This window comes from Salvelinus fontinalis, chromosome 7 (assembly GCF_029448725.1).
Source record: "Salvelinus fontinalis isolate EN_2023a chromosome 7, ASM2944872v1, whole genome shotgun sequence".
NCBI lineage: Eukaryota > Metazoa > Chordata > Actinopteri > Salmoniformes > Salmonidae > Salvelinus > Salvelinus fontinalis.
The window spans coordinates 31,338,368-31,363,892 of NC_074671.1; the positions used below are offsets into that span (position 1 = coordinate 31,338,368).

The 25,525-nt window shown below is 42.1% G+C and overlaps 1 protein-coding gene across 1 annotated transcript in view; it reads left to right on the forward strand.

Moving 5' to 3' along the window:
* The first annotated feature begins 8,961 nt into the window (after positions 1-8,961).
* Positions 8,962-25,525, forward strand: part of malrd1 (MAM and LDL receptor class A domain containing 1) — a 132,021-nt gene continuing 115,457 nt past the window's right edge. Inside the window, exons 1-5 of the mRNA XM_055929156.1 lie at positions 8,962-9,269; positions 11,116-11,250; positions 11,434-11,522; positions 11,621-11,782; positions 20,581-20,677. Coding sequence (XP_055785131.1) covers positions 9,095-9,269; positions 11,116-11,250; positions 11,434-11,522; positions 11,621-11,782; positions 20,581-20,677 — 658 coding nt within the window. The 5' untranslated portion in view covers positions 8,962-9,094. The remainder of the gene's footprint in view (positions 9,270-11,115; positions 11,251-11,433; positions 11,523-11,620; positions 11,783-20,580; positions 20,678-25,525) is intronic.

A 25,525-nucleotide genomic window follows, 5' to 3' on the forward strand; every position in this document is an offset into this window, starting at 1 on the left:
AGTTTTGATGTCTTCACTATTATTCTACAATGTAGAAAATGGTAAACATAAAGAAAAACCGTTGAATGAGTAGGTGTGTCCAAACTTTTGACCGGCTTCCTTCCACGCACACCCTTTTTCAGTTCTGGCCACAAATGTTCTATAGGATTGAGGTCAGGGCTTTGTGATGGCCACTCCAAAACCTTGACTTTGTTGTCCTTAATATCTCATTAGGTTGTATGTATTGTTTAGATATAGGCCTATTATAAATGTGTCATTGTAACGTCCTCTATTTTGCTAAAATAAATACAAATACACACAACCTTAAGCTACATAGTCATTTGACCGAGGAAATGAACGGTCCATTGTTCAGCACAGCAATTGATAAAACAGTACCTTGTTTTAAAAACAAGTGGTTCTGAGCTTACGTCAATATTACACAGGTAAGCCAACGGTTACAGAAATCCGTAATGCAGACATGCTCTATAGACCTCTATATCTACAGTATAATAGTGACTATGTCGAACACACCACCCACCACCTGTTGTTATGTTGGGTACCTACTGACCAAAAAATATATTATTGTCACGACTTCAACCGAGGCAGGCTCTCCTTCCCGTTCGGGTGGCGCTCGGCGGTCGTCGTCACCGGCCTACTAGCTGCCACTGACTCGTTTTCTTCCCCCCTCCTTATGTGTTTATTTGTATCACCTGTGTTTAGGTAATTAGTAATTAGTGTGGCTTTATTAGTCAGCCAGCCCGTACGCTTCTTTGTGCAGGATTGTTCATTTGTACTTTTGGATTCGGGAGTGGATGTATGTATTGTGGACTGGGTTTTGTCTTCCGTGTTTGGACGTTTGTTTATGACACCCAGTAAGTCCGTATTGGACATTGGTATGCCGGTTGTGCATTAAAAAGAAAGCACCGTATTGAAGCTCTGTTGTTCCTGTGTCTGACTTCACACCCCCCGACACCCAGAGCGTTACAGTTACGAAATAAATGTCTTTTTCAATGACATGTAAAGGTCATAAAATACATGTTTAAGGAAATACAGGTAGGCACCACATTACTACAAGACAAAACGGCTCACTCAATCAAGCTTGAAAATAAAGTGGAATGGGGTAATGTCTTAGTATGAGGTGGGAAGAATGCAATACATTACCTTGTATGCACTACTAATTACATTATTGTGGGAGACACTCCTCTAAGTGTATGACTTTGGATGTTTGAGAAGGTTTGAATCCTAAGCAACCTGGAAGTACAAGTAACCAAGATAGCTTTTACCTACTACAGCAGCTATGTGCTGGAAAACCTTGGTAGAGCCTGGGTGAAGTTTGCATTGTGGCACTCCTGTGGATTTCCTTTCTTATTTTCGGCTTCAGACCAATGCCTACTTCTCACTTAAGCATTTTTGTTTTTGTTTTTAATTGACATTATCAGAGAAGAGAGTGGATGTCATTGAGGGGTGGGTTTTAATTTACTGTGGATATTAACATAGTAATTAAAGGAACCATACTTAAACTCCTCGAGCATGTAGGTTAGTGTCTGTTTAATCAACAAAATCTTCCCGCTAACGATCAATTAGCTTCCAGAATTACCCACTTAATTCACTTTGAAACAGCTAATGAAAGGGGAAGTTTGTGCTTGCTTTCTCTCCTAATTCCACAAGTAATGTAGGAGACGTATATGCAGGGATGCATGCAAATTTTTATTTTATTTAACCTTTATTTAACCAGGCAAGTCGGGCGGCAGGTAGCCTAGTGGTTAGAGCGTTGGGCCGAAATGTTACTGGATTGAATCCCCAAGCTGACAAGGGGAAAATATGTAATTCTGCCCCTGAACAAGGCAGTTAACCCACTGTGCCCCGGTAGGCCGTCATTCTAAATAAGAATTTGTTCTTGGCTAGTTAAATAAAGGTTACATATAAAAACCTCTTCAGGATTGGTGGGTCCCCTGTGGGACGGTTGAGCTAACATAGGCTAATGCGATTAGCATAAGGTTGTAAGTAACAAGAACTTTTCCCAGGACATAGACATATCTGATTTTGGCAGAAAGCTTAAATTGTTGTTAATCTAACTGCACTGTCCAATTTACATTAGCTATTACATTGAAATAATACCATGCTATTGTTTGAGGAGAGTGCACAGTTTTGAACATGAAAAGTTATTAATAAACAAATTAGGCACATTTTGGCAGTCTTGATACAACATTTTGAACAGAAATACAATGGTTCATTGGATCAGACGAAAACTTTGCACATACCCTGCTGCCATCTAGTGACCAAAATCTAAATAACACCTGGGCTGGAATAATACTTTTTATAATTGTTTTTCTTTGTATTATCTTTTACCAGATCTAATGTGTTATATTCTCCTACATTCCTTTCATCTTTCCACAAACTTCAAAGTGTTTCCTTTCAAATAGTTCCAAGAATATGCACATCCTTGCTTCAGGGCCTTAGCTACAGGCAGTTAGATTTGGGTATGTCATTTTAGGCAAAAATGTTTAAAAAAAAAGGGTCCGATCCTTAAGAGAATCAATGACCTTAAAAGTCAGTTAAGAACAAATTCTTACTTACAATGACGGCCTACAAGGGGGAGGGGAGGATGTAATGTAACTCACATCACTTCTACAAAGGGTTAATAGCACTAGGATGACGTATTCTCAGATTCCTACTGAGGGCACACATGCACAACATTTCACTCCCTTTTTCCATATCTCCTCTTTTCTTCTCCCTTGGTAGCCTGGTGACTGACAAAGCTGTGTCATGGTGGAGCTGGAATGAATATGTAGAGGGGTAGCAACTCCGGTGTCTGTCCAATCGAGAAGCATCCAGCTGCAGATTATGCAGGCTGACACGGTGTGGTCTGTGTACCTCAAAGCCATGTGTGTGTGTCTCACACAAATACACCAATCAGGCCCCCGAGGGCTGGAATTGCCCACCCCTGGGTCTAGCTAGTAAACACTAGAAAGTACTTAGCTTCTAATTTAAATGTAATTTAACCACCCATGCTGTTGGTGGCGGTAACGCACCATCCTATCTGACACCATTCGACATCCTGTCTCATCTCGTATGTCTCACAGAGTCTGTGGCATGAGAAGGTATCTGCTGGAGCCAGAACCTATTTGTCCTCTTTGCTTCTCACAAATTATGAGCAGGTTCCGGTTTAGGCACATTAATAAATGTGGCTCGCTTTGTTGTATGGCCAAAATCAACATTTTATGGGTGTGTGTTGCAAACGAATGAATTGCTAATTAGTGGAATTGGAGCAGTATTATTCATATTTTTACAATTTCCCGAAACCATAAACCCAGGGACGTCATGCATGGGAGAGGAATCTTAAGCTGAATAGCTTGGCTGTTGACACATTTTTTTATTCGTAGCAAACACCTCTGACTCATACACTATGGGTGTGTCCTAAATGGCACCCTATTCCCTTTAGTTACAATACTTTTGAACAGAGTCCTACGGACAGTGACGGCTGTGAGAACATAACATGGACCACTGGCAGACAGATGGAATTCATAAGGCTCAGTTGGTCCACGGTGTAGCCAAGGTTTCCACCTCCCAGCAGATTCTACCTGAAGAGTTGGTGCACTTTTGCACTTATCACATCTCTCCAGTTATTATATTTTAGATTTACTGTATAAAAATTAGGGCACTTAGTCGGGGTAAAAGAAGCAATGACATCAAAGCAGTGAATAATGCACCATCCCCAAAACAAACGGAGTGGAAACGGAATGCTAACACTCTTTCCTTTTTTAATACATTCTAATTAACAGGCTGTCTAAAGGCAGCAGGATGGAAAAAGCTTTTATGAAGACGAATGAAGAGTCAACAGGACTTAGCTTTGGTCTGTTTTCCCCTTCTTTGTTGCCCATAAATATGAATTTCTCTGTGAACTGTTGTGTAGTTGGCTCAACAGACACAGTAACTCAGCATCTGCTGAATGGAAATGTTGCTCCAGTGGTTCAGGAGAACGGCAATGGACATTTTAGAGCCTTTTGCAAGGCCAGCGTTTTTAAGGGCTCTGGTGTGTTTTCACCCATGTCTTTGTCTGTATATCGGTATTATTTTGGCACTATTTTCATGTTGTGAGTTCTCTTGTAGCTATGATTTTAAAGTTTCATATATCGATGTGTGTATGTTGTAGCCAGGCCTACCTTGTCTGTCCCTCATACACTATTGTGCACCCGTATTCATGTGATTTCTGTTTATGGACTCACCACTATATAACTGGCATGCCATTACAGAGGATGGGTACATCCCAAATGGCACCCTTTTCCCCACAAAAAGTTGTGCACTTTCGGAAGTTCCTTTCCAAAACGCTATATATCCATATTCAGAAATGTTGGTAAATGTGATTTTATTGTTTAAAACTTTTTAGGGATAGGGGGCAGCATTTTCACTTTGGATGAATAGCATGCCCAGAGTGAACTGCCTCCTACTCTGTCCCAGATGCTAATATATGCATATTATTATAGAACACTCTGAAGTTTCTAAAACTGTTTGAATGATGTCTGTGAGTATAACAGAACTCATATGGCAAAAACCTGAGAAAAAATCCAAACAGGAAGTGAGAATTCTGAGGCTGGTCGATTTAACTCATCGCCTATTGAAATCCCAGTGGGATATGAATCTGTTTGCACTTCCTACGCCTTCCACTAGATGTCAACAGTCTGTAGAACGATGAATGAAGCTTCTACTGTGATGTTGAGCCAGATGGGAGCTGTTTGAGTCAGTGGTCTGGCAGAGTGTCAGGTTCTGGTCATGCGCATTCCACATGATATCGACTTGCGTTCCATTACTTCTATAGACACAAATGAATTCTCGGGTTGGAACGTTATTGAATATTTATGATAACAACATCCCAAAGATTGATTCTATACTTAGTTTGACAAGTTTATTCGACCTGTAATATAACTTTTTAAAGTTTTTGTCCGAAGTTCGCCTGGACCTGCACGTCAAGACCCCTTGACATTTTCCTTTTACACATAGCCTTATTCTACAATGGATGAAATCGTTTTTACCCCTCATCAATCTACACACAATACCCCATAATGACAAAGGAAAAACAGTTTTAGAAATTTTTGCAAATGTAAAAAAAAAAAAAAAAAAAAAAAAATGATATCACATTTACTCAGTACTTTGTTGAAGCACCTTTGGCAGCGATTACAGCCTTGAGTATTCTTGGGTATGAAGCTACAAGCTTGGCACATCTGTATTTGGGGAGTTTCTCCCATTCTTCTCTGCAGATTCTCTCAAGCTCTGTCAGGTTGGATGGGGAGCGTTGCTGCACAGCTATTTTCAGGTCTCTTCAGAGATGTTAGATCGGGTTCAATTCCAGGCTCTGGCTGGGCCACTCAAGGACATTCAGGGACTTGTCCACTTGCCACTCCAGCATTGTCTTGGCTGTGTGCTTAGGGTCATTATCCTGTTGGAAGGTGAACCTTTCATCCCAGTCTGAGGTACTGAGCGCTCTGGAGCAGGCTTTCATCAAGGATCTCGCTGTACTTTGCTCCGTTCATCTTTGCCTTGCCTGACTAGTCTCCCTGCCGCTGAAAAACATCCCCACAACATGATGATTCCACCACCATGCTTCACTGTTTTTATTTATTTATTTATTTATTTTATTTAACCTTTATTTAACCAGGTAGGCAAATTGAGAACATTGAGAACACGTTCTCATTTACAATTGCGACCTGGCCAAGGGATGACGAGGAGAGGAGAGAAGGACCAATGTGCAGCGTGGTAATTTTCCATGAATTTAATAAACACAAAGACAAGATACTGACAAACTAATACAAAACAACAAACGACCGTGAAGCTACAAACGAAAGTGCAACACACAAGCTACTAACGTTAGACATAGACACGATACAAAATAACAAATTAACTAACCGTCACAGTCCTGTGTGGAACAAACACTGACACAGGAAACAACCACCCACAATCCCCAACACAAAACAAGCCACCTATATATGATTCTCAATCAGGGACAACGATTGACAGCTGTCTCTGATTGAGAACCATATTAGGCTGAACACAGAAACAGACGAACTAGACACACAACATAGAATTCCCACCCAGCTCACGTCCTGACCAACACTAAACAAGTAAAACACATAAGAACTCTGGTCAGGACGTTACACCCAGTAAAATAGTACTTGAGTAAAAAGTATTTGGTTTTAAATATACTGAAGTATCAAAAGTCAAATATTAATAATTTCAAATTCCTTATATTAAGCAAACTAGTCAGCACTATTTTCTTGTTTTTTAATTTACGGATAGCCAGAGGCTATCTCCAACACTCAGACATAATTTACAAATGAAGCATGTGTGTTTAGTGAGTCCGCCAGATCAGAGGCAGTAGGGATAACCAGGGATGTTTACTTTATGAATGCATACATTGGACCATTTCTCTGTCCTGCTAAACATTCCAAATGTAATGAGTACTTTTGGGTGTCAGAGAAAATGTATGGAGTAAAAAGTACCTTATTTCCTTTAGGAATGTAGTGAAGTAAAAGTTGTCAAAAATATATATAGTAAAGTACAGATACCCCCAAAAACTACTTAAGAAGTACTTTAAAGTATTTTGACTTAAGTTCTTTACACCACTGCCATAAAGGGTTGATTGTTGGAGTGCTGCAGAGATGCTGGTCCATCTGGAAGGTTCTCCCATCTCCACAGAGGAACTATAGAGCTGTCAGAGTGACCATCAGGTTCTTGGTCACCTCCCTAACCAAGGCCCTTCTCCCCCGATTGCTCAGTTTGACACTGACTGTTAGTTCTGATCAATGCTGCAGCCATTTTTTGATAAACTTCCCCAGATCTGTGCCTCGACACAATCCTGTCAATTCCTTCGACCTTCTGGCTTGGTTTTTGTTCTGACATGCACTGTCAACTGTGGGACCTTATATAGACTGGTGTGTGCCTTTCCAATCAATTGAATTTACAACAGGTCGACTCCATTGAAGTTGTAGAAACATCTCAAGGATGATCAATGGAAACAGGATGTACCTGAGCTCAATTTCGATTTCTCATAGGGTCTGAATACTTATGCAAATGATAAATTCCCATTTAGGACATACTCGATGACAGGAAAAAAGGTCAAAGGTGCCTGTGCTAACATCCTTAACAGACTGGTTGCAAATGAGAATTCAATCATACCTAGGTTAAACTATATACCAGACACTGGGCAAAGAAGATTGTTGCCATACTTTGACAAATGGTTGCAGTGGTTCCCCCAGCCCTGTGGACCTAAATTAGATGTATTTTTTTATTTAAGTCATTTACCATGGTTGACCTACCAAGTTGACCTCTCTCTCTTGCTTGTGAAGGTTAATTTATTCACGGGAGTTACAAATTCATAAGCTGGAAAAGAGAGGGAGGAAGAGAGAGGGATGGAGGGAAGGGAAAGATACCTGGACTCAATTTCCAGATGCTGGCCTAACAAGAGAGCATGTGAAGGAAACCCATGTTGTGGTTTAATCAACCTTTTGTTGATTTCATCAATTGCTTCATCTCAAAGTTTCTCATTTTCTACAGAAGAATACACTTGAAAGCACAATACGAATTTTAAGACACGGAGAATGAAGGTAACTAACCCCCAGTCTACGCCAACCCACCTGGATAGAATGCATTCAAGTTAACGGCCCATTGGTGTTTTGCATAGAGGATACATGACATCGTGTCTACGAATATGAACACTGAATGCTTGTAGTTAAATGTATCCATTGATGAAGTCCAACTTTACTTACTGTAAATGAGCTCCTTTGCCTCGTTGGGGGCAGTTAATGACTTCTGCTGACGATGTCAATTAATTCTGCTTAGATGAGACACCTCCGCTACACTGTATTGTCATTCTGAGTTTCTTCCTGCAAAAAAGGCAAAGAATTCTGTCAAGCTGTTTTGCTGTCATTGGCAACTTTCACTTGGGACGGGGGTGTCATTCACGGGGGGGTCATTCTGAAATGGCATTTTTGTCCCCCACAGTTTTATCATTGAAATGTGATACAGAACAAGGCACGTTGTGCTTTAGGTCCACGTGTACATTTTACGTATGGGTGGTCCCGGGAATCAAACCCAGTACCCTGGCATTACAAGCGCCATGCTCTACCAACTGTGTTACACGGAATGATTTTCACACCTCTGCCCTATATAGTGCACTACTTTTGGCAAGAGCTCTAGTCAAAAGTAGAACAGGGTGTCATTCTTTTTTCCAGCGAGCTGTTGATCGTTCCTCTTGTCCCAGCGTTGATTTCATTTGGGCTCCTGGCCCCGTGTAGCCGTCTGCCGCGCGTACATCTGAACGATATCCTTTACTTATTGATTCATGGGAAATGAAATTATGTTTGAACATACATTTGTAAGTACGAGTGGCCCTGTCAGGCAGAACTAATGGTCCTCTTGCACGTAGTTCATATTTCCATGGAGAGTTAATCTCTCTCCTGTGTTGTGCTACAAAGCCCTTAGACGTATAATTGGTTTGTGGTAAATGTCCTTACCTGGACCCCACAACGTAAAGTGTACTTTCTAGACTAGGGTGGCAAGTAGCCTAGTGGTTAAGAGTGTTGGGCCAGTAACTGAAACGTCACATATTAAAATCCTTGAGCCAACTAGGTGAAAACACTGCCAATGTGCCCTTTAGCAAGGCGACTTAACCCAAATTGCTCATGTGAGTCACTCTGGATAAGAGTGTCTGCGAAAAGACAAATGTAGATTATGTGCTAGCGCTCTTCAATTGCACTGACAGCACAATAAATACAAAACATTCTATGCAAATGACTAGAGCTTGAAAAACACATTGTTGAGAGGGATACATTTGACTACTTACATTCTGTAATGCTTTTATTACAACCACAGGGACAGCCTTACAGTCCCAGACTCAGGTACACACACACAGGCCATTGAGTAACAGTCATAAAAGCCATTTATTGACCAGGAACAACAGCTGGAAAACGCGTTCGCTGTCAATCTCAGTAAACTGTGACTCGCGAGGCACTACCTTTGTCGTGTATCTTACTCGTTCTTTTGTAAAAATAACATGGTTTTATGGAAGTGAAGGGTGAGCGTGTGATTACGAACTAGCCTGAGTATTGGAATAACCTACCTGATGACTTTACTACGGAGGCCTCTGTGCCTGCTGGCCTACTCTCTGCTCTGTGTCTCTGTGTGTGCTGGGACCTGCTGGCCAGGAGAGTTTACATGTGAACAGGGCTGGTGTGTGTCTGAGGACCATGTGTGTGACTTCACTGACTACTGTGGGGATGGCAGCGATGAGAGAAATTGTGAGTATACAGATCAATGAGTCAGTGATTTACATTAGTAGTTTGTCTTTCTTTTATTGTTGATTACAGACTACTGTGGAATCATTGATTATTCGACCAAAGAATAAACTACTAGTTAGGGGATGTGTGTATGTAAATTTGAAATTGTGTGATTAGATGAAACGTTCTTAGATTATGCGTAAAACCTACATAACATGTACAAGTAGCCTCCATCTTTGAGGACACAGATAAAGATGATTTGATCAGAGATTGTATGTGCTGTGCCATGACTGTCTTACCAAACCAAACAACACTTCAAACTAAACATTATGAGAATCAGACCCTGTGTTCAGTTTGCTCAATCTAAATGCAGTCCTACAGAAGAGAACGTGGCACTGTCCAAAACATAATTTTAACTGTGAGCTGAAGAGATATTTGAAGAGGTCTTTGTCCCTTCAGATATGAAAAACACGAGAAGGTTTTCCACACCTCATTCCTAGACACCTAGAATACTATCACCTCTATCTCAGAGCAATTTAAATTCTTAAAGTGCTCATCACATAGATAGACCCTATTTCACAGTAGACCTATAAACAGGTTCATGTTTATGGAATATATATGTAAAGAATTACCATTATATGGTCACATGAAATGGGGGAGAGATGTGTATTCAAATGAGATTTCCTGTGTTTTGCGCCAATGGAAATGCACAGAATGTTTACCACACACATTGTTCTAACACCTAGGCTGGCGAACCACATGACTACCTAGAGTAGCCCTAGTAAAGAGAAAAAGATGAATACTTATGGAACCTGTCCTCCACTGCTTCAGCTCCATGCATTCCAATATGTCTGAGTCCCAAATGGCCCCCTAGTCCCCTATATAGTGTATTACTTTTGACCATGGCCCATAGGGGCTGTAGTGCACTACATAGAGAATAGGTTGCCATTTGAAACATATCCTATGTATTTAGAGATGCTTTGGCTATGTACAGCCATTTAGCTTGACCTATAGCTCTCATAAACCACCTCTCCCTGAGTTTTATTCACAAGGTTCCCTCACTTGACCCTAAGGCAACATACGAGTATGTTAACTCCAAATAAAAAAAATATATTAACACAACATTTGAATTTGTTTTACCGTTACACCTTTTTCTCCTCAATTTCTTGATATCCAATTGGTAGTTACAGTCTTGTCTCATCGCTGCAACTCCCATACGGACTCGGGAGAGGCGAAGGTCGAGAGTCCTCCGAAACACGACCCAACCAAGCCGCACTGCTTCTTGACACAATGCCCGCTTAACCCGGAAGCCAGCCGCACCAATGTGTCGGAGGAAACACCGTACACCTGGCGACCGTGTCAGCGTGCACTGTGCCCAGCCCGTCACAGTAGTCACTAGAACGAGATGGGACAAAAACATCCCTGCCGGCCAAACCCTCCCCTAACCCGGACGACGCTGGGCCAATTCGTCTCCTGGTCGCTGCCGGCTGCGACAGAGCCTGGACTCAAACCAGGATCTCTAGTAGCACAGCTAGCAACCTCGATGCAGTGCACTGCGCCAGTCGGAAGGCCAACACCGCAGTTTTGACATAGGGCCGTAAAGTAGCACTTTAGGGAGCATAAGCAGATCTGCTAAACAAATGGTTCTTTATGATGCCTACAATACAACCTAGAGTGGAACCCTGCACCTCAGAGGGCTCTTAAACTACTATGTAGTCCATAGGGCTGTGGTCAAAAGTAGTGAACTACAGTATATAGAGAATAGGGTACCATTTGGGACACAGACTCACGGTGTCCACTGGCCGACCTGCTGTGTTCTGTGTTTATGAATGTTCTTGGGTGGTTATAATATTTTTTGGGGGTGAAGGTTCTGGATACACTAGGTGTGACTTTGAGCAGGGGTTCTGTGACCTGTTACCCAGCTCTGAAACACACTTAGGATGGACCAGAAGAACAGGGTTCAACACCACCGGACCCAAACACGACCACAACAACCAATCAGGTACCGCATTGATGAACTTCAGAAGCGACTTTGGTAAATGATTTGGGCCATTCTGGAACATGATGCACAGATTTGCCAACTCCAAATACACAAGCACTCAAGAACATTGTACATTTTATAAGATTCTGTCTAGTTCTTTTTACTATCTCTTTCTCTCTCACTCTCTCTCTCTCGCTCCTCCAGCTCATTACCTGGCTCTGTGGCCTGTGACAGGAGAGACAGCACGGGCTTACTTGAGGAGTCCTGTGTTCCTGCCCTCAAAGACATGCTGGGTAAAACACACCTTTAATAAGACCCGGTTAATCCTGCCATTGTGTTAACTGGCTGTCACCTTCCTTTACTGACTTTCCAAATGTCCTCCCCTCTACAGGTGACCTTCTATCACCATGTGGGGGTGGAGAGTGGGTCTTTACAGGTCCTGACCCAAAAATACCCACTAGGTTGGAGCCACTCGGTGTGGAACCGGTCAAAAACACAGACACACACATGGCTACGGACAGTTATACCTTTCACCAGTGCCCACCAATTCCAGGTCTGTATCAACCTGCCTCACAACTTTCACCTGTCATTCACAATCACAAACCATACAGTTACTGGCTGTACAGTCTGGTAGGTCATAGACTGCATGACTAAAGTATGTGGACACCTGCTAGTCGAAAATCTCATTCCAAAATCATGGGCATTAATATGGAGTTGGTCTTCCTTTTTCCGATATATTTGCCTCCACTCTTCTGGGAAGGCTTTCCACTAGATGTTGGAACATTGCTGTAGGGACTTGCTTTCTTTCAGCCTCAAGAGCATTAGTGAGATCAGGCACTGATGTTGGGCGATTATGCCTGGCTCGCAGTCAGCATTCCAATTCATCCCAAAGGTCTTCGATGGGTTTGAGGTCAGGGCTCTGTGCAGGCCAGTCAAGTACTTCCACACCGATCTCGACAAACCATTTCTGCATCGACCTCGCTTTGTGCATATGGGGCATTGTCTTGCTGAAACAGGAAAGGGCCTTCCCCAAACTGTTGCCGCAAAGTTGGAAACACAGAATCATCTAGAATGTCATTGTATGCTGTAGCGTTAAGATTTCCCTTCACTGGAACTAAGGGCCCTAGCCCAAACCATGAAAAACAGCCTCAGACCATTATTTCTCCTCCACCACGCTTTAGTGTTGGCACTACACATTTGAGCAGGTAGCGTTCTCCTGGCATCCACCAAACCCAGATTGATCCGTCGGACTGCCAGATGGTGAAATGTGATTCATCACTCCAGAGAATGCATTTCCACTGCTCCAGAGTCCAATGGTGGCGAGCTTTACACCACTCCAGCCAACGCTTGACATTGCGCGTGGTGACCTAAGGCTTGTGTGCGGCTGCACGACCATGGAAACCCATTTCATGAAACTCCCGACTAACAGTTCTTGTGCTGACGTTGCTTCCAGAGGCAGTTTGGAACTTGGTAGTGAGTGTTGCCGGTCCCTTTCTGTGAGCTTGTGTGGCCTACCACATCGCAGCTGAGCCATTGTTGCTCCTAGATGTTTTCACTTGACAATAACAGCACTTTCAACTCTAACAACTCTAAGAAATTTGACGAACTGACTTGTTGAAAAGGTGGCATCCTATGACAGTGCCACGTTGAAAGTCACTGAGCTCTTCAGTAAGGACATTTGACTGACAATGTTTGTCTATGGAGATTGCATGGCGGTGTGCTCGATTTTGTACCTGTCAGCAACGGGTGTGACGTGGTGTCCACATTCTTTTGTATATATATAGTGTACATGCAACCATCAATTGGATTGCAGACATCACAGATCAAGAGCTAACTATCTTGTCGAATCCCCGAGCTGCCAAGGTAAAATTCTGTCGTTCTGCCCCTGAGCAAGGCAGTTAACCCACTGTTCCCCAGGCGCCGAAGACATGGATGTCGATTATGGCAGCACCTCTCTGATTCAGAGGGGTTGGGTTAAATGCGGAAGACGCATTTCAGTTGAAGGCATTCAGTTGTACAACTGACTAGGTATCCCCCTGTCCCTGTTTGTGGTTTTTGCATGTATTGTCATTTTTGAGCGTTGAGGCATATAGCTGTCTGGCATAGCGTGTAGCATTAAATTGGGGTCCAGAGCCTCTTAGATTGTTCTGACCCAAATAGACTCTACTCTAGCCATCTGGAATGAGCTGAAACCTACTAATAGTGTCCTCCTCTGCTCTACAGACACAGACCGGGTCTCACAACCCTGTTGTCTGGTCCCTCACCCCTTCTGTTACCCCTCTCTCTGTCTTTGTCTCGACCATCTGCTACTGGGACTATCCAGCTCCACATCTCCACAGCTCCAAAATGGCTGAAGTGATTTCATGTAATAGAGGTCAACTCTGCATGTATGCTGACACTCAGTTTCACTTTGAGACGCAAATTCATTTTCCGACCATACAGTACATGTCAGAGGATTCAGTTTGATGAAATTAGAGTTTTGAATTATATCGATACAGTGACTTGGAATGGAATCTGTCCAATGATCTGTCCATCAGAACGAGGGTGATATGCAACATGCATCAGTCTCTTGTTGACAGAAATATGAAAGGTTGAGTCATAGCATAATGCTGATGTGGGTATGACACAAGCCATTGATTCATGTAGTCATAAATCAGCCCTAATCAGTTGTAAAACTCCACTGTGGAAGATGTAGCCTGTGGACTTTGAACAGAACAATGGCGAATTAGGCTGATAGCAGAGACAGGAAGAGAGATAAAGGTTTGGTCAGATGAACACAGTCCTAAGATGCCTTAGCTAAGTGCACTATTAACCATACACACTGGTGGACACAAGTGCACATGAACACCACACATACACAGTGGCATGTCCAGAACATTTTTGAATACGGTGGCCAAGGTGGGGCACAGACCCAGTTGAGGGGGGCAATAACATTTTGAACCTTAATCGATGGAAGGCGGATTTTTGTTCTATATAATTATGATGGTCCAACACATGAAATGCTTCAGCATAGGTTTGGCCACCCCTTAACTTTTCCCCTTCAAATAAATCATAAATCGATTCCAAAAGTCTTGTTACAGTGCTTGCATTCAAGGTCAGGATTTTATATAAGGTTATTAGCCTACAGCAGCAAATCCACTGGAAAGTGCCATCCAGAGTGCAAATTATACCCTGACATTCGGCAGTCTCTTTTTCATGGGACCTCCTATATGGCCTTTTATAGTAAAGACACATCATTTAACTGTAAAAATGTGTATTACCTTTTAATGTGTCATTAACACAACCAGTCATAATGTTTTTATCTGGTTGTCAAACAAATCACTACAAAAGTAGATTAAGTAGGTTACCTGCGCACGTTCATGCACTTCAAAATATGTCCAGCGTCCGAATGGTGCGTCCGAATGGTGCACCCGCCATTTGAATGGAAAGGGACATCTATTACAACCACCATCATCTTAAAGGCCCACCTCAGAGGAAGATGCCCCACCTATTTCAAGTAATTCCTGTCCTAGAGCGGATATTATCCTAGGGGTGAAAGCACCATCAGTTAAGACAGGCTCCTTTACTGTCAGGTGAAAATAACTATTTCAGAAAATAACTACCAGTCTACCTGGCAGGAGATGAGTCTCAGCTAAACCGTGCCTATACAACCTTTTGGCATGTTGAGGGTTGACGTTTGTCTGACTCTTGCTGTTTGATAATCCCAGTGATACCGTGTCGTATTCCTAACGTCATTAATATTTGGACGGACATTACCAAAAAGCTATATTCTTTGTTCTCTCTTATCATTTCAGGAAGCTAGCTTGCTATACACTCGGTGTACAACATATTAGGAACACCTGCTCTTTCCATGATATAGGCTGACCAGGAGAATCCAGGTGAAGCTATAATCCCTTATTGATGTCACCTGTTAAATCCACTTCAATCAGTGTAATTAAAAGGGAGGAGAGGTTAAAGAAGGATTTTTAAGCCTTGAGACAATTGAGACATGAGCTGTGTTCATATACTCATACTAACCGCACTAACCGTACTATTTGTGAGTAAATTGAGCATGTAGGATGCTTATTGGTCATAGTATGGAGGTAGTTAGTATGCCAAAAGTTCCAAAATACGAAGTATACAAGAGGACACTATTTCCGTCCATGATGCAATTCTTCAGAAAATGAGCCTGGCTTCACAATGTTTTCAGATTTGAAGAACATGGTGGAAAATATGCAGCTGAAGTCCGACAAGAGCGGATACATATTCATTACTTTAACTAATTATGACAAATGTTAAGAAAATGTTGAGCATTGTAATAAAGTCATGACTTTTCAAATGAGTTACGTTACACATTATGTTGACTGACAATTTGTTAGCTACGCTAGCCTTGTGAACCGCAAAGCATGTCATTACAGCAGTTGCTTGTATGTACCCGTATGTTAGCTAGCTACCTAATGTTAGTTGGCTACTAATACATTGAACTTGCCGGTATAACTATATGCTATCTAACTACCCAACGTTTATTGACTTAATTATTCACGTCATTCTTAGCTTAGCTAAACCGTATAGTCAAAGCCATTTTGGTTTTACTACCATTTTATTTGGGCATTTTTATTGTTCAGAAATGTGGTTGGTACTCTCTTCGTTCGCAGGACTTTATCCTGCTAACTGTTCCAAATGTCCGAACTGAATTTGGTAAAAGGGCTTGTATGTACTCTGCGCCATCGGCTTGGAACGCCTTACAAAATACTTTATACTGGAAGAACTTGTCCCAATTGGTGTTTTTAAATCACTGATGAAGGATTTTGAGGCTGATTCACTGACCTGCAAATGTTTTTAATTTGCTAATTTATGATTTTGTTATACTCTTGTGAATTCTATGGTTTTTACTAGATTACTTGTAGTTTTCCATGTTGTCTGTCTATAATTGTGTAATGACTTGGTGCTGACTATCTTGGCCAGGACGCTCTTGAAAAATAGATTTCAAATCTTAACGAGCCCTTACTGGTTAAATAAAGTTTAAAATTAAATACATAAAATAAAAATTGTCGTTGTGCGTTCTCAATGGACATGGTTAATGAAGTTGTAAGATGTCTAGCTAGTAATTTGTTATGCTAACAAGCTAGCAAGAAGTTGCATAGCAACAGCATCAACTTTCAATAGACAGGCGAAGCACTAGTACACTCAACTAAAAGGATACAGTTCGTTTACAGTATACTAAAATTAACTAATAGTATGTAGTATATACTCATTAAGTGTGTAGTATACATTATGTTGGTATGAGTTTTCGAACACAGCTATGGATGTGTGTCCCATTCAGAGGGTGAATGGGCAAGACAAAAGATTTTAGTCCCTTTGAACGGCGTATGGTAGTAGGTGCCAAGCGCAGCGGTTGAGTTTGTCAAGAATTGCAATGCTGCTGGGTTTTTCACGCTCAACAGTTTCCCGTGTGTATCAAGAATGGTCCACCACCCAAAGGACATCCAATCAACGGCAGGCCAGTGGTCAAAAACGGTCAAAACATTTTTTTTAACAACTTTATTTAACTAGGCAAGTCAGTTAAGAACAAATTCTTATTTTCAATGACGGCCTAGGAACAGAGGGTTAACTGCCTTGTTCAGGGGCGGATCTACAGATTTTTACCTTGTCAGCTCGGGGATTCAATCTGGCAGCCTTTTGGTTACAAGTCCAACACTCTAACCACTAATGTACCTGCCGCCCCAATTGATAAAAGAGGGCAAAGGAGGCTGACACAGACGGTCTACAGTTAGTCAACTGACAGTCCACATGGGCCATTATCCCTATGGAATGCTTTCGACACCTTGTAGAGTCCATGACCTGACGAATTAAGGCTCTTCTGAGGGCAAAAGGGGGCGCAACTCAATATTAGGAAGGTGTACCTAATATTTTGTACACTCATTATACACTGCTCAAAAAAATAAAGGGAACACTAAAATAACACATCCTAGATCTGAATGAAGGAAATATTCTTATTAAATACTTTTTTTCTTTACATAGTTGAATGTGCTGACAACAAAATCACACATAAATTATCAATGGAAATCTAATTTATCAACCCATGGAGGTCTGGATTTGGAGTCACACTCAAAATTAAAGTGGAAAACCACACTACAGGCTGATCCAACTTTGATGTAATGTCCTTAAAACAAGTCAAAATGAGGCTCAGTAGTGTGTGTGGCCTCCACGTGCCTGTATGACCTCCCTACAACGCCTGGGCATGCTCCTCATGAGGTGGCGGATGGTCTCCTGAGGGATCTCCTCCCAGACCTGGACTAAAGCATCCGCCAACTCCTGGACAGTCTGTGGTGCAATGTGGCGTTGGTGGATGGAGCGAGACATGATGTCCCAGATGTGCTCAATTGGATTCAGGTCTGGGGAACAGGCGGGCCAGTCCATAGCATCAATGCCTTCCTCTTGCAGGAACTGCTGACACACTCCAGCCACATGAGGTCTAGCATTGTTTTGCATTAGGAGGAACCCAGGGCCAACCGCACCAGCATATGGTCTCACAAGGGGTCGGAGGATCTCATCTCGGTACCTAATGGCAGTCAGGCTACCTCTGGCGAGCACATGGAGGGCTGTGCGGCCCCCCAAAGAAATGCCACCCCACGCCATGACTGACCCACCGCCAAACCGGTCATGCTGGAGGATGTTGCAGGCAGCAGAACGTTCTCCACGGCGTCTCCAGACTCTGTCACGTCTGTCACATGTGCTCAGTGTGAACCTGCTTTCATCTGTGAAGAGCACAGGGCGCCTGTGGCGAATTTGCCAATCTTGGTGTTCTCTGGCAAATGCCAAACGTCCTGCACGGTGTTGGGCTGTAAGCACAACCCCCACCTGTGGACGTCGGGCCCTCATACCACCCTCATGGAGTCTGTTTCTGACCATTTGAGCAGACACATGCACATTTGTGGCCTGCTGGAGGTCATTTTGCAGGGCTCTGGCAGTGCTCCTCCTTGCACAAAGGCGGAGGTTGCGGTCCTGCTGCTGGGTTGTTGCCCTCCTACGGCCTCTTCCACATCTCCTGATGTACTGGCCTGTCTCCTGGTAGCGCCTCCATGCTCTGGACACTACGCTGACAGACACAGCAAACCTTCTTGCCACAGCTCGCATTGATGTGCCATCCTGGATGAGCTGCACTACCTGAGCCACTTGTGTGGGTTGTAGACTCCGTCTCATGCTTCCACTAGAGTGACAGCACCACCAGCATTCAAAAGTGACCAAAACATCAGCCAGGAAGCATAGGAACTGAGAAGTGGTCTGTGGTCACCACCTGCAGAACCACTCCTTTATTGGGGGTGTCTTGCTAATTGTCTATAATTTCCACCTGTTGTCTATTCCATTTGCACAACAGCATGTGAAATTTATTGTCAATCAGTGTTGCTTCCTGGCAATCACACAGAAGTGTGATTGACTTGGAGTTACATTGTGTTGTTTAAGTGTTCCCTTTATTGTTTTGAGCAGTGTATAAATTGTGGCTGCATATCTGCCATAGAAATAGAATATAAGCTCCGGTTATATGGATAGCCTAATGAATGGTTTGGAGCTTGTATTTAAGCAATGGGAGAGTTTTGCATGGCCCGGTGCCCCGGGTGGGTGGAGATTTCTCTTTAGGATCAACGGAATTGTTGAAAATGAGCAAACACTACACACCTGCGGCACTGGGCTATGCAAAACGAAATTGCCTAAAATGTTAGTGGTCAAAACTATTCATCTTGGGGCGACAGGGCAGCGGGGTTATAAAATGCAATCATACAGTATCACACAATTTTACCATTTATAAAATATTCATATATATATTTTTTGCAGAATAGCTAAAAAATAAGTCAATCTTGACAAATTATAATTTGCTGCACCCCTATTTTAATTTGCTCCATGGCAAGGCGGCCAAGTGTAATGTAGTCACTAGTTAACAAGGCCACAAAGTCATGATTTTCTGTCACGCCTGCTCCCGCTCTCCCTCTCTGGTGCTCAAGGGCGCCAGGCTGCGCTTCATTACACACACCTGTCACCATCATTACGCGCATCAACGCTCACTGGACTCACCTGGACTCCTTCACTTTGTTGATTGACTTCCCTATTTCTGTCTGCTCCTAACTCTGTTCCCTGTGTCAGCATTATTGTCGTTTCCGTTTCCCCTGTCCAGACGCTGTCCGTATTCTGTTCCTGTCCATGGTCATTAAATGTTCACTCCCTGCACTTGGTTCTCGTCTCCAGCGTCGATCCTTACAATTTTCTTAAAATCAGATTTTAAACCTAACTCTCACCTTAACCCTAACATTTACCACACTGCTACCATTAGCCTAAATCTAAACTCAAAAAGCATTATTTTTTTTAATGAATTTGTACAATATAGCCTATTTGACTTTGTGGCTGTTTTATCTAGTGGAAACCCAGGTGTAGGCTACATAGAAAAGCTGTTTGGCTCTCAGAGGACAACAGGTGTTTCTGATTATTAAACATTGTAATGCGGGTGGGTGTTAATGGTGCTTTCAAAACAACTTGGAACTCAGGGAAAAAACTAGGTCAAATCATGATGTCAGCGATCTTCAGGTTAGAAAGGAGGAGCTCTAAAAAGATGCCAGAGTTTCCAACTTGGAATTCCGAGTTGGATGACCGATTTTCCTTGAATGCACTGAGCACGGCATAACATTTAAATAAAACCCAGCCCTGAAACGAAATGTTGGCTGAAAAGAATTTGCACATTATCTCATAGGAAAAGACACGTAAGACTCACGGAAACATTTGAAGTCACACATTCGGATTTGGCACTTCAAGCCCAAATATGTCATACTTTGACTAAAACGATGACTTATCTTACCATTTGTCTTTCAACTCAAAAAAGTATTCTACTGATGTGGGCGTTTAATGACATTCAGACTACAGAGTGGCGTGTATTAATGGATGCCAACAATTTTAACAATACAAAGAGAAACAAACGTATAAATGATTTCTCATTCGTGTCTATCCGTGGTTCATAATTGTCCTTCAATTCGTAAGAGGCTATTTCACCAGAGAAAGCATCTGAGCGAGGCAAACAGTGCCCCTCTGTCTTAGTATCTGTAACCCATGTATCTGATGATGTCTGACCCAAAATAATTTCGCTCGTTCGGATGCTTTTTCCAGTGAGATTGAGGAGTCTCGCTGTCGGTGAGCTTCTTGGTCAAAATTATCAATATATTTAGAGATGACCTATCAGAGCTCAGAATTTGTGGGGGGCCCACTGGGGTGTCCAATCAGATTTCAGGGAGGGCCGTGACCACCCTGGGCCACCTCCTGGACATGCCACTGTACACACACACACACACACACACACTGAATGATGTTCCTCTGTCCTGTGTTTTACAGGTCATCATTCTAGGGGAGCTCTCTGGTGACAGTGATCCCTCTGAGATCGTGGCCATAGATGACATCTCCTTCAGTGATGGTTGTGTGACTGTCCCTGGTAAGGTCTTCTTCCATACCACCTCACTGTACACACAAATGTCAGGCCGTGGCAAGGGCTAAAATGATCAGAATCAGCATTAAACAGTAAAGTATATCCCCTATAGGGCTACATATGAAACAAACCAAGAAGAGGAGGATATACTGTAGTTGAAATACAAATATCAATACATACACATTCCTGTTCTGTGTGTTGGCATTCTGAAGAGGCAGGTAGACATGGCCCGAGCTGTCAATCATAACTCAAAATGTGGAAATGTTTGGTTGTTTTTTGCCTTATAAACCTACTGTATCTGGCCTCAAATTGAGGCCTCTTAATCATGAGACAATAAATTCACCCCAAAGTGTGAGCTCACCATCTTAATGTATGGCTGTTGGCGTGATGGAGTCGACAAGAGAGACATGTGGCCTTGTGAAACCATAATTCAGGGCTGTGTGTGTGTGAGATTGCTGGACATGGATTTGTGAATGATAGCACTGAATGTGAGAGGCCCCAGGGCTGCACAGCATTAGAGCGGATCGTATTACCTTATACATTGAGCAAAATACATTTTAAACCCGCCAGAGAAAGATTTCCATAATCTCTGCCTCAGTGCGCTCCTTCATTAGAGGTAGAGGAGATCAGCAACACTTGGAGAACAAATGGAATTAAATAAAAAAGCTTTATTGCAATGAATAGTACCAACATGTTTCAGATTTTGTCCTATAGGGTTTTTACAGAAACAAGAAGGAATGAGGATTTTGAACGTTTCAAAATGGCCTCAGGGACCAATCACAAAGAATATGCTGATAAAAACATGTGATAGGTTTTAAACAGTTGTAGAAAGACCAATTGATTGTGAGTGCATGTTGCACTGACCAATGGAATGTGAAAACACTGAAATGACATTAAACGTTAGGTTGGATGAGTTACATGAATCTAACCAATTATTATTAGTGTAGACTGACCAATAGATTGTGATATTATGTTGTACAGAACAATAGAACAATAGTACATTTGTTTTCTGTGAGGGGGTTCTATTAATCTCACCCGGGTGCCCGTGTAGGCATGTTTTGCACCTGGTGAAGTTGATTGCATTCTTTGTGGAACCGGGCTGCCTCCGGGGCTTGAGCCAGGTGCCCCATTCAAAGCCCACAGCGAAGTTGGCTCAAAACAAAGTGACATAGGAGTGCGTGGAGTAATGAGTAGGATTCTGTTTCACGTGCAAAAGTGATTGCCTTGGAGCTTTATCTGGCTTTCCAATGAAATCGAGTTAGGAAAATTCAAATATTTATTTTATGGAAAATAAATGTTGTATGTTTCTGGAGGATGCACCATGCTGCCTTGTTGACAAAATGTCAGAGCGGAGAAGATGACTATTCGACTTAAGAAGGGCGCTCTCCCCTCCTCTCTCCCCGCGTTCACCTGGTTCCATGCGGCTCAGATAATCGAATCCGCCCAATGATGAAGTCAGTTGAGAAAATTACCACCTGACAATGTAAACAGACACTCACGACATTACCAATGACAAATAAGGAAAAAGAAGAGATATGCTAACAAGAGGAAATCCTTGATAATGATTTCCTCATTCATACAGTACCATTAGGAAAAAAACATTTTAAAATGGAATCTATAAAACGCCTCTCTACGCTTTCTAAATTGATTAATGACGCCACCTCTTGGACCCAGGGACATTTTCTCAATACCAATCATTTGCTTCTTTAAAATGTCTGGCCACTGGATTTTTAGGATCTTCTCTTTTGATAGAGCGTCTGTGTTCAGTGATGCTTTCCTTAAGGGATTAATTAAGGGAACGTTCAGTCTCACCTATGTATACTTTCCCCGCAACAACAGTTTATCATATAAACAACGTTTCTTGGTCTCACATGTTATGAAACGGTTCATTTCCATTCTCTTGCTCTGACAGGGTGATTGTACCATTTAATATTTCTTATGAGTTGACAATTAATACAATTGACACACTTAAAATTCCCCACTGCTGGGCATCCTGTAAGACTATTGGATGTATGGTCTTGGGAGGGACAAGCTTTCACCACTCTGTTTCTTATGTTCCTTTCTTAAAAGTAACCAGCGGTTTCTCCTTAAAAACATTTTTTTAAAGGGGACGACTTTGTAAAATATACCCGTGTTTAAATATAACATTCTTTATTGTACTTGTCTTGGGACTAAGGGTGGTGCAATATATAAGAGATGGCTTTTTCTTCTCTTGTTCTGAACCAGTGGGAGCTTTCCCGGGTTCTCTGTTTTAATTTGACTTCAGCTTCTTGTAGCCGTTCCCTTTAAAAATACAGATCTTCCAATTTATCCAGCCTACATTGTTTATTCCTTTCTTATACACCGGGTGGGTCTAATCCTGAATGCTGATTGGTTCAAACTGCATTCTAGCCGGTATCTATTCCACAAGTTACCACCGGCTAAATCTAAAGGCTTTTCTTCAGAGGTAGGGTGATAGTGGTTTTCATGTAAAAGGTTGTTGCAGCCTGTGGGTTTGGTATACAGATCGCAGGATAAAACACACATTTAGTGACCATCATGTCCAAAAAAGGTAATCGTTTCAGTGTTATAATTCATAGTCAATTTCAGACATCTAAAATGATCATTTATAAACCTCTGTTCCAACATTGTAATGTCTCCCTGTTGAAGTAAAAAAACATGATCGATATAACATCTCCAAGTAACAATATTGGGGGAGAAAATAGTTAATGTTAGGGTCCTATAGAAAACGTTATTCTAGTCTGCCAACAAAAAGATTAGGATAACAATATAAAAACCATCTTTGTTCACTTGTCAGTGGAAGGTAGTCTTATTATTGAAAAAAAATAAGTTGCTTTTCAAAACAGAAGAAGCCAGGCTGCTGGTGAAGCTTGTGGGGAGGTTATGTACTGGTCTGGTATCAAGATAGTGTTCTGAGGTCTCCAGGCCGTGTTGGTGTGGCATGGTGGTATACAAGGCCTTAAAATCCAAGGAGCACAATACAGTTCCTGGGTTCAACAGGGGAGGCTATTGATGAACACAATGAACTGAGTGCTGTCCTTGATGTATGACTTCAGCTTAGGGACAAACTCTTTAATGTGATGATCTACAAAAACTGGAGACCCTTTCTGTGAGTCTACCAAACCTGAGACAACTGGTGTGTCAGGATGGTTAAGAGGCTTGAGGAGGCACTCATTCAGGAGAAACTGCAACTTTAGAGATGATTTTTGAATTAAACTCACCCTCCTCAAGTAAGAGTCTGAGATCTGTTTGGAATACTCTTGAAGGATATGCGTTCATCTGTTCATAGAAACAAGAGTCATTAAGTTGTCTTAAGGACCTCCTGGTCATATCTGGATTTGTCCATAACCACAATTGCATCTCCTTTATCTGGCAGGTTTTATGACAACAGAGGCATTCTTCTCAAGTTCACTTAGTGCCATCTGCTTTTCTTTAGAACTGTTCATTTTGTCGTGGGCTTTCTTCTTGAGATGCGTTTCCAAATCCAACTCAGTGAGTCTACACTACAGTGCCTTACAAAACTATTCATCCCCCTTGGCATTTTTGCTATTTTGTTGCATTACAACCTGTAATTTAAATGGATTTTTATTTGGATTTCATATAATGGACATACAAAAAATAGTCCAAATCGGTGAAATGAAAATAACTACTGAGTCAAATGATCTGTCACAAGATCTCAGTATATATACACCTGTTTTGAAAGACCCCAGAGTCTGCAACACCACTAAACAAGGGGCACCACCAAGTAAGCGGCACCATGAAGACCAAGGAGCTCTCCAAACAGTTCAGGGACAAAGTTGTGGAGAAGTACAGATCAGGGTTGGGTTATAAAAAATATCTGAAACTTTGAACATCTCACGGAGCACAATTAAATCCATTATTAAAAAATGTCAAGAATATGGCACCACAAAAAAACTGCCAAGAGAGGGTCGCCCACCAAAACTCACGAACCAGGCAAGGAGGGCATTAATCAGAAAGGCAACAAAGAGACCAAAAATAACCCTGAAGGAGCTGCAAAGCTCCACAGTGGAGATTGGAGTACTTTAAGCCGTACATTCCACAGAGCTGGGCTTTATGGAAGAGTGGCCAGAAAAAAGACATTGCTGAAATAAAAAAAATGTGGGAGACTCCCCAAACATATGGAAGAAGGTACTCTGGTCAGATGAGACTAAAATGTAACTTTTTGGCTTTCAAGGAAAACGCTATGTCTGGCGCAAACCCAACACCTCTCATCACCCCAAGAACAACATCCCCACAGTGAAGCAAGGTGGTGGCAGCATCATGCTGTGGGGATGTTTTTCATCAGAAGGGACTGGGAAACTGATCAGAATTGAGGGAATGATGGATGGCGCTAAATACAGGGAAATTCTTGAGGGAAACCTGTTTCAGTCTTCCAGAGATTTGAGACTGGGGTGGAGGTTCACCTTCCAGCAGGACAATGACTCTAAGCATACTGCTAAAGCAACACTTGAGTGGTTTAAGGGGAAACATTTAAATGTCTTGGAATGGCCTAGTCAAAGCCCAGACCTCCATCCAGTTGAGAATCTGTGGTATGATTTAAGGATTGCTGTACACTAGCGGAACCCATCCAACTTGAAGGAGCTGGAGCAGTTTTGCCTTGAAAAATGGGCAAAAATCCCAGTGGCTAGATGTGCCACGCTTATAGAGACATACCCCAAGAGACTTGCAGCTGTAATTGCTGCAAATGGTGTCTCTACAAAGTATTGACTTTGGGGGGTGAATAGTTATGCATGCTCAAGTTTTCATTTTTTTTGTCTTATTTCTTGTTTGTTTCACAATAAAAATTATTTTGCATCTTCAAAATGGTAGGCATGTTGTGTAATTCAAATGATA